Below are 10446 nucleotides of genomic sequence, written 5' to 3' on the forward strand. Positions count from 1 at the left end.
AGTTTTAAGTGGAGGTAATGATATGATACAGTCAAAGAATTGTCGAGTCTTTCTAAATTATGTTAAAGGGAAACATATTACTGGACCTATACTTCATCAGTACACTCAATTTAATCTAACATATAATTGGCTATAATTAATATGTTGAAAGTATTGTATTTAAACGCATGGTTGAGATCATCTATATGCCAAAAATCATGAATCCTTTCAAATTAGTCTATCTCAACTCATGTACTTTTTCTTCCAAAAAATCTTGTGGATTCTAAAGTTGTACGACAGTTACTCTGTAAACTTTTGACAGCTCGATTTGTCGAACGCTGCCCTATCCCTGAGCCGGTTGTTTCTACTTTATTTAAAGAAACTACAATTAGGAAGCGGGGTGCCAAGTCTGCCATGGTAATTAATTGTTCACTCATGTCAATTTCTTTAGGTAGTTGGATAACTTGGATTATCTTTCATTAATGTTTTGGGTTAAGATGCATTTGGTGTCTATTCTAGTGTAAAGCACAAGATAATTTCTAATGGGGTTTCACTAACAACTATTTTGAGTGATTGTGAAGCTTTGTTCCTTTGGTTATCTCTTCTTTTTTTAATTTTTAGGATTCCTTATCCTCCTTCACTTCATAATTTTCACTACATCTTATTATATTTATCCATTATATTACTATTATTGCTACTACTACTACTATTATTATTTATTTATTTATATTGAGATTAACTTAGCCTTCTACTTATTCTTTTTTTGACTTATGAGCAAGGCATTGCCCCTGCTATTTACTAATCATCCAAGTTTGAGATCAATTTGATGGTAACATCAAATAGAAAGGAAGTTAGGTTAAGATAATGTCAGCAGTGATATTACTTTACTGGTTAATTATTGAATTCTAAATTTGCAAACACCCTTCAATTATTGCTTCTTATTACAGTTAAAAAAGTGCTAGAAAGTGGACAATTGATGATCATTCAATGTTATCATTGTTATTAAAGTTGAAGTGTTCACTCCTGTAACCTGGATATGGATTTTCTCAACACACTTTCTTTTGATAATATGTACCTTATAGATATTTGTAGCTCCAAAGACATTAGAACAATATGTTCTAGAAGCGGCAATGCCTAGGGATGCAATCAGATTTTCACTCACTGCAGATATGGGATTGAATGTTGATGAAGAAAAAAATTCAGATAATGCCCAAATGAATAGTGTTGAAGAAAATGTTGGTAAGACTCATGTGATCAGATCAATTTAGTAGTTTTTAGTTAACAAAATCTTTCATGCAAGTATAAGTTGTTGAAGTTGGATACAAAATTTGGTGCAGCAGAAGAGGACCAAATTCTTTGGCGTGCAAATTTTGAGGAGTTTATGCGTCATCTTAGGCATAAGGTTGATTTTATATTAAATTTCTTACCCGAATATTATGCTATTATTACTCAGTCTACTTTCTTTTTCCTTTGAATTTTTACATTTCTTAGTAAATATTCTTTTTTATTTAACTAACTGAGAAAGGGAATTGAACTTTAGAGTCGTAAAAGCTTACTACATGGCCAATGATAGTTGGAATTGATTGAAATCACACAGATTACTTATTGATTGAAAATGTACGTTATCACTGATTAGATGTGCACAAAGATGAAATATTCCAATAAATAATAATGTGTAATTCAGTATAAATTAAAATTATGACCCCTATTCTCTTGGTGAACATTTAAATAAATATATTATAATTATGTTGACAGTGTTAGGCTTAGCTTCTTGAGCAGGTTCATAATAAATGAGTTCATACCTGAGAGATTACATCACTGGATCATAATGTAGTGCTTCCTGTAAAGCAGTTTGTCACTTACTTTTCCTTGTTGATGCTACTATATTTTATTTTGCTTGTGTGACAAATGTGGCAACATGGATTGTACTACTGTCTTTGTGCTCTTTGGTTTTCTTTTAAATCATATTAGTAAAAGATGGTAAAATTTTCATGGTTGTCCCATTTATAAGCTATCGTGTTTAATTGATTCAGATGATTTTTTAGTCTTTTGTTGGGATGTTATTATTTGAAGCTTACACTTAATTATTCTATTCATATTCTAGGTATTGATTGAGAATGTTAGAACTCAGCATGATGATGGAACTGCTGTTGTCTTACGTGCAGTATTGGAGGCAACAAAAACTGTAGAGAAAAAAGTGAAAATGCAGAATTCAGGTGAACCACATTCCTTGCTTTATGAATTTGGAAACTCTTATTAAGATGATATACGTATGGGTTAGATATATACACCCACTATCTTAACAAAAAAGGAAAGAAACTAGAGTTCGATGTCAGATTTTTAGGATTTCCAAGTAAAAGATCCTAGTCAAATAGCTTGCTTCTTGGGATACAATTCGTTAAAATATTTCATAAAATAACTAAAGCAGTTTTTCCACGTTCCCCACCTCTAGATGGTGAATAGGCATTCTCCGATACAATATTCTAAAATGCTGGAATGCTCATTCCTTTTGGTAAGTACATGATATCTGTAAGTTGACTTGTTTAGACACACAACATATAAATTAATCTACTGCAATTTTTCTTTGATGAGGTGTCTGTCAACCTTAATGTGCTTTGTTATATTATCTTTTATTGCAAGACTTCTTGTGGTAAAGTCTCATTGGTCCAATCCACACTTGACCGTCAAATCTTTGAGAATGATTTTTAACCAAACTTGTCCACCTTCACCTTGAGCTAATGCTATAAATTTTGCATATGCACTAGATTGTGCTGCCACATTTTATTTTATAGTCCCCCAAGTCCTGAGATTTTCCTAAGTGAAGTGCAATGCCCAGTGGTTAATCTTCTACTATCTCCATTCCTTTTTAATATTCAATTAAGATTGCTATACGCAAACCAAGAAATGTAAGAAGACAATTTTACTTAAGAACCAACAATTAAAGAGGAACATAGGGAAGTATCAATTGGTGACCTAACAATAGCATAGTCTCCTTTGTCCAATTTCTCATTCTTTGAATAAGCTTCTTTTCTTCTTGATAAACCTTTGTAGAAATCCAAAACTAGTCAAGTCTTTTATTTTGACTGCATTACTTAATAGATACCGACATATTTCTGGTTCATATGATGTATACAGCTCTTTCCCTTGATATGTGTAATATATGATGCTTTGTTAGAATCAGTTCCTTACCTGTTATTACACTATTTTGTTGTGGTTTTTTATGGTCTGTATGGATTATAAGTGAAATAATGAGAAGAAAAATAAGAAAGATAGAAGTAAAAGAAATAGATAGAAAAGATGTTATTTTGGATATATAATAAGAGAAAAAGTGAAGAAATTTCTTCCCACTTGTAAGGATGATTGAAAATATACTAAATAAAAATAAATAAATTTAGTTAAAAAATTTAAAGTTTTTACTATATTATTTTTTCTTAACTTAAAATTATTTATTCTTTTTATGTTATAATTTGTTTAATTTTCTAGAAAGAGAAACAAAATTATCAAATGCAACAGGTCCCCTACTTTATGGTAGGGAAATTCTTTAATATGAGACTCATAAGAAAATTCCTATTTCTCCTCTAAAATTTGTAATGAAAATTTGGTATTTTCAATTTATCTCATTCCTCCTTATTTCCTTCCTCTTTATTTACATTCAAACAACCATAGGACTAGAGAATTCCTTATTTAGCATTTTTGGTGAAAGTTGGGTGTGTCCTATTAATAATCAATCCACTCCTAGTTGAAGGCTCCAGTACGGAAAATAGATAGGAATAGGATGGTTTTTTATGTCATGAAAAAGGGTAGAGGGAGACCATGAAAGACGTTGGAGTAAAGATATATTGGATTGTGCAGCCAACTTGTTCCATTGATTCTCTATCTAGTTCTCTGATTTGTTCTTTCCCTAAGAAGGATGCCTTATCCTCCTTTCTCTTTTGCAATTTTTCTGTTGTAATTCATGGGGTTATTGGGTTTGTATTTGTATGAGGAATATATTTTATTCAAGAGGAACATTATTATCTTGTTGTGGATTTGGTATTCACACATATCTCTCCACATTAATAAGACATTGTCCACTTTGAACTTACATCAGCATGGTTTTACTTTTAATCATCATTCAAAAGGTCTCTTACCAATAGAATAATATAGTATGAGTGTGCTGTATAAACTCTTATTTTTCTTCTTATTCTATTGATGTAAGACTTTGATTATATCTCAACAATAATGAATTTTGTATTTCATCATAAAAGAATTGAAAGACCTCCACCACGACACAACTGTTATCTCATCATTCTCTCTTGACTTGTGCTATATTATCCTATGTTTCAGTTCCCTTGTCACTGGATACAATTACCACAGAGGTGATGAAGACTGATATAGGTCGAACATTTACCATAGATCGTATTAGAGCCTCTCTTAGCCAGTTGGGTTGTTCGGGTTCTTCGATTATTGATGATTCATATAGTATTGGTAAAATTCATATCTATTCTTATGATTTAAAAATTCACCATTTTTATTTTTTTATTTGTAAATGTTGTACTACTCCTCCATAGTTCTGGTTTATGATTCCTATAATGGTTTATAATTTAGAACTCTTTTTTATTCCAGATTTGAAGAAAATTATTGAACAGACTCGAAATGAAGAGGTTATATGATAGATACATCATATATATATGAGTCAAGTCATGCACTAACAGTGTAAAATAGTTTTACATTGTCATCCAATTATAATTCTCTATAAATGTAACTTTGTTGACTTTTACAATAATTACTTTAAAAGTCGTACAATTTTGATTTCTTATTGGTTGACTGTGTAAATTTTTTTACCCTTACGGTGCATGGTCATTAAACCACACACAAACATATACACACACATATTCATATTTTACTAGTGTAGAATTTTCTGGTTTGGTGTTGACTTGTATGTTGCAGGTTGAGTCAATTATGTTGAAAAGGTATGGAAAGGATGCCTACAGAATGTTCAGGCTACTGTCAAAGGATAGTAGTTTTCTCGACACAGATAAGGTGATATATTCTGGTCAATGAAGTTGTCAAAAATTAGTTTTGCTAATGATTCCATTCTATCTATCAATCTTGGTTCATTGATGTTGGCAATTTGAGATTCTAGTTTAATTAACTTCCGATGCTTTGGGGTTATTGTTCACTGCACTAACCCCATGTTGGCATTTTGAGATTCTAGTCTAATAAACTATTAGTGACATTTTAGTGTACGTTTCATAAAAGTGAAAGTTTAAGCAGTGAAAAATTGACTGGTGTATTTTTTATTTTTTGAAAATTTAAGAAATGAATGTATAACTTTGTTGGAGATCACACGTCGACTAGGGATAAAACCATAATAGTTTGTATAAGTGGAGAGTAATCTTTCTCTTACAAGCTAGTTTTGTGAGGTTGAGTTACATTCCTAACTACTATCTTAAGATGGTATTAGAACATATCAGAGTTTATATTCTAGTGATTATTGATTATTGTTGGATCTATTGTGTCATCCATTATTGGGCGGCTATTGGACCATATACGATTGTCCAGTCTAACAAACTTAACGTTTGAGATGTCTAGTCCTTCATGTGAGGGGTATGTGTTGGATATTCCACATCTTATATAAATAAGATTATAATAGTATATATATATATGTGAGAAGTAATCTTCACCTTATAAGTTGATTTTTTAAGGTACAACAATTTTTTAAAAATTGTTTGCAACTTGAGTATGACTAATAAGGTATGGTGTATTAGAAAACAGAGAAACATGCGACAAAGAGAAACTGAAGTATGAATTATTATCAAGAGATTGGGAGTTCTCCATGATGCTTCACATGTTCCAAAATCTAATAAAGGAGATTGCTAAACTGATATTTCATGATTACACATTCCTCCATTTTTCTAAAACTAAGAATAAAGGAAGTCAATGGACTCAAATTCAATATGAACGTTATGACCTTTAAGTGCTTCTCTTTTATTTATAGATAGTAGCATGTAATCTCGTTGAGCCAAAGAAAGCTTCAAAGTTTCTACACCAGTTATGGAATGATAACTACTTGCATAAGGAGGTTGAGCATTCTTATCAATATTTACAGACACTTTAGGAATCAGTTGATATTTGTGTCTTGATATTTAATATTTCCACAACTTAATTGTTCGTGCAGACAATGACAGGTGTTATGGTCGGCAAGCCATCAAATATCTTTTTGTGGAAAGTTAATCAGCCTCTGCTTTGGATAAATGTACTGGACGAGATGTACCATGCTGCCTTAAATTTGAGCATAAGAATGGCTTATGAATAGGAAAATAATGAAGAGGTTTGTAATATAAGTTTATAAATTGACCTCCGTCAAATTAAAATAGGTTTGCAAGATTAGCTTATAATATCTTATGCTTGTTGTGCAATCCTCAATGTGGCAAGGATGTGGTTGTGGTTCCCTTTCCTCTAATGGGGTTTTATATGTATATTGATTTGTCATCATCATTGTATGTTTGTTGGTCTTTAATGTCTTGCAAAGAGAAATGATAGCAAAATACTCTATTACACACTCTTTCAAACACACATTGCTTGATTAAAATCTATTGGAAAACATAAAATTTAATGGGTCTCATACTGTATTTAATGATTCTCTCTCTTGATTACATTATATTGATTACATTTGCTGCCTTGAGTTTCATTATCTGTGGACTGTTGCATACTAAAATGTTATTGCTAATTGTTTCAACTTTTAAATGTTCCTAAAGACAAGCTAAAGGAGCCAGGACCACTGCAGAAGAAATACAAACGGCTGCAAAATGTCTAGTTGCTCCTAGGAGCATCATTGATGAAACTCGATGATGCTCTCATGCTTTTCCATGACTTCTGAAAAAGAACTTTGCGACTTTAATTTAGATTACATTTTTATTATTAGATGAGGAATTAGTATTTTATCATATGCTTGTTAAGAATTGAAAAATAGTTATGTTCTAATTTCAAATATTATTTTATTTAAAGGTGGCAAAATGGGTTCAATCAATGTTCTAGTTTTTTTGTTTTTTTTTTCAATTTTAAGTTAGTATCCTTCGAACTAAAAGCGTAAATACGATTTTAATCACTTAATTTGAGTCATTTTCTTTTAGTCTCAAATTTGAAGTATTTTTTTATGGCTTAAATATGTTTAAACTACCTCGAATTAGGTTGATTTTTAGATTACTACTTAAAAAAAAATTTAAAATTAACTGACTAATATTTTTTTTTCAAATTAGTACCTGACGTTAGTTTCTTCTGTTAAATGATGACGTGGAAAACAGACTGTCACGTCATCGCCCAACGTTGTATGCCATGTCAGCACACAATGGCCACCTCATTCTCCACGTTTGAGACTTAATAAGAAACTGAAAGAGGGGTCTGAGAACAAATTAAAAAAACCCTAAAAGAAGAAGAAGAACTCTCGTGGGTTAAGAAACTGAAACAGGGGTCTGAGTACGTTTGACTCGACCAAATTGAGGAACTTCTATATCAAATTCATCATCTAATCCAGCAGCCCTCTCCTCTGAATCATTCAACCGAACATTCCTCACAGAGTCATCATCACTATTACAGAAATTGTCCCCAACAACACCTTCATTGCCACCATCACAAACTGCAAACATTTCCACTTCCACATTGTTAGTAATTGCAAAGTTTGCCATGTCTAATGCAACACTATCACAATTAATCTCTTTGAAATCAGAAGGACCAAATTTCCACCATAGCCTAAACAGAATGTTCTCCATATGCCAAGTCTTCTTTTACAATTCCCACAGCTTCAAAATAGGACCACCTATCTGTATCCATATTCTTCACATGCACTGGCTCACTGCCTCCAACATAGTGCATCACGGGGTCTAACTCAAAACGACCCTCGTGATAAAGTTTCAAATTGAAACCCATTAACACAACTGCAAAGAAATCAAATCTTTGAGTCAAAAAAACCTTAGCAACAGAACAGTTAAAGGCTATCAAATTGTAAACCTTAATAACATAACCAACCACTTACCTTTAACACAGACGGAGAATGGCAAGGGGCTTCATCCAGAACAACTTTGGCAGTGCTTCAATAATGACAACAACTACCTCTATTTATGGCTACAAAATCTCACCTCCACAAATGGTCATCGAAGAACGGTGCTTCAAACTTCTAACCCAAGGAACAAACAACCACGTATAATACGCGTTTCCAAATTGAAGGAACACAAAAATGGAGCAGCTTCACAAAAAAGGAGAATGAAAACGAAAATCAAAATGAATTACAACTTCAATATTTTCAAAATAAAAAAAGGGACAATTTTCAAACATGAGGTTGAAGATGAATTAGAGAATGGGTTTCTGAGTTCGTAAATTCCCAACATATAAGCGAAACTAATTTTTTAAAAAATTTACAAATCTGCCATGGCAATTTACGTGGAAAATGAGGTGGCCATTGTGTGCTGACATGGCATACAACGTTGGGCGATGAGGTGGCAGTCCATTTGCCACGTCATCATTTAATAGAGGAAACTAACATCAGGTACTAATTTGAAAAAAAAATATTAGTTAGGTAATTTAAACAAAAAAAAAATTAAAAAGTAGTAATATGAAAATTGACCTAATTCGAGGTAGTTTAAACATATTTAAGCCTTTTTTATTTATGAAATATATAGAAAGCTCTTTTTAGTGCCTCTTCATAGTGGAAGCCAAACAGGAAATAAAATTTGTAACTGATTTTCTATCTTAAATCTTAAAGTATGATTTTGTGTTATTTGACATCGTTAGAATCAAGTCAACAAAAAAAAATTAAAGCGGTTAATGGGTTTTTAATTTTTTTAATTGACTTGATTCTTTTTATTCAAAGGAAATTGTACTTTTAAATATAAAATAGAAGAAAAAAAATCGTCAGTCACAAGTCGCCTAAATTGTGATCTCTTATTATGGATTGAGATTTAATTTTAAAAGAGCATTATGCGGATTCCAAGGATTAGAAGAAAAAAAAACTTCATAAACAGAGGTTCAATAAAAAAATGTCTTAAAATACTAAAAATATATTTAAATATTAAATAAGATATATGAAATGTTTGAATTTTAATTAATATGCCAACAAAAAATTCAGAAACAACAACGAAATTCCACAATAACAGAAATTAGAAAACTTCAGATGCAGTGCAGATCTTCAATCATGCCTTAGAACCTAAGAATCATAGAAGAGAAGAATTGAAAACTATCAGTGCAAGGAGAATTAATCAGAGGGAAAAGAGAAGAAAGAACCAAATCAGAGGGAAACCAGATAACATTTTTCATACTCTATTCAGCTCATAACCCTTCTATTTATTGTTGTGCTTCCTTTCACGAGTGTTGTGCCATGTCTCCACTATCTGGTGCTCCAACTAACTCTCCTGCCAATTGTTTCATCTTTATGCATGTTACATTACCCTCTTCATCAACAGCAATCTTGTCCTCAAGGTTGAAAAGAGGGTAAGAACTTGGAATATCACACAAATTCTCCCAAGTAGCATCTGAAGAATCTGTCACATCCCATTGAACTAATATTTGAGGAATTAAACCATTATTTTGTTGTATCATACAAGCATCCAGCACTGCTACAAGTTGAATTATAGGTCCAAACTCATTGAAAGTTAATGGAAGAGGCAAATATGGCTGGGAATTATTGCCACGAAATTTTTTAAGCAATGAAATATGAAACACATGATGTATTCTGGCTGAATCAGGAAGTTGAAGTTTGTAAGCCACTGCACCGATTTTCTATAAAACTTCAAAGGGTCCAAAGAACCTTAACCCCAGCTTAGCATGCTTTCTTAGTACGACAAAATGTTGCCTATAGGGTTGCAACTTAACCAATGCCAAATCACCAACTTGCAATCGTACCTCGCCCCTTTTTTTATCAGCCTGATGCTTCATATAATTTTGACATTTCAGCAAATGTTGTCTTAGTTGAGTAAGCAATTGATCCCTGGCTTTTAACGTTTCTTGCAAGGAGATAGGATCCGCAGTTTGAGCTTCATAACGAACAACAGATGGAGGAGGTCTGCCAAAAACTACTTGAAAGGGGGTCATTCCTAAACTATGATGAAAGGAAGTATTGTACCAGAATTGAGCCCATGGTAACAAAGAGACCCAACTTTTAGGATTATCAAAGACAAAACATCGTAAATACATCTCCAGGGTCTTGTTAAGGTTCTCAGTTTGTCCATCAGATTGTGGATGATAAGAAGAGCTCATTGCTAAAGTAGTCCCCTAAGCCTTGAACAAGTATTTCCAAAAGGTACCCATGAATACTCGATTTCGATCATAAACAATAGATTTAGCAAACCCATAGATCTTGAAAATGTTGGAAATAACGGCTTCAGCAACTGATTTGCTATTAAAATTTGATTTAATAGGAATGAAGTGACCAAACTTTGATAGTCTATCAATAACTACAAAAATAGTAGTAAAGCCCTGTGATAACGGTAAATG

General features: G+C 32.2%; 1 protein-coding gene across 1 annotated transcript; it reads left to right on the top strand.

Moving 5' to 3' along the window:
• The first annotated feature begins 1109 nt into the window (after nt 1-1109).
• LOC145954686 (uncharacterized) lies at nt 1110-5160 on the top strand. The gene is made up of 6 exons (XM_083069371.1): nt 1110-1218; nt 1317-1381; nt 2084-2195; nt 4306-4446; nt 4585-4622; nt 4909-5160. The coding sequence occupies exons 1-6, from the start codon at nt 1110-1112 to the stop codon at nt 5020-5022; spliced, it is 579 nt and encodes a 192-aa protein (XP_082925497.1). The 3' UTR covers nt 5023-5160.
• Nucleotides 5161-10446: the final 5286 nt, after the last annotated feature.

This window comes from Cajanus cajan, chromosome 2 (assembly GCF_000230855.2).
Source record: "Cajanus cajan strain Asha chromosome 2, NIPB_CcT2T_4, whole genome shotgun sequence".
In the NCBI taxonomy this organism is placed as follows: Eukaryota; Viridiplantae; Streptophyta; class Magnoliopsida; order Fabales; family Fabaceae; genus Cajanus; species Cajanus cajan.

What these genes read in the sequence shown, in the direction of transcription:
- LOC145954686 (XM_083069371.1), top strand. Translation starts at nt 1,110, where the DNA reads ATGCCTAGGGATGCAATCAGATTTTCACTCACTGCAGATATGGGATTG. An exon ending in TAGTGTTGAAGAAAATGTTG is followed by an intron (nt 1,219 to 1,316) that starts GTAAGACTCATG and finishes AATTTGGTGCAG; the next exon opens with CAGAAGAGGACCAAATTCTT. An exon ending in AGTGAAAATGCAGAATTCAG is followed by an intron (nt 2,196 to 4,305) that starts GTGAACCACATT and finishes CCTATGTTTCAG; the next exon opens with TTCCCTTGTCACTGGATACA.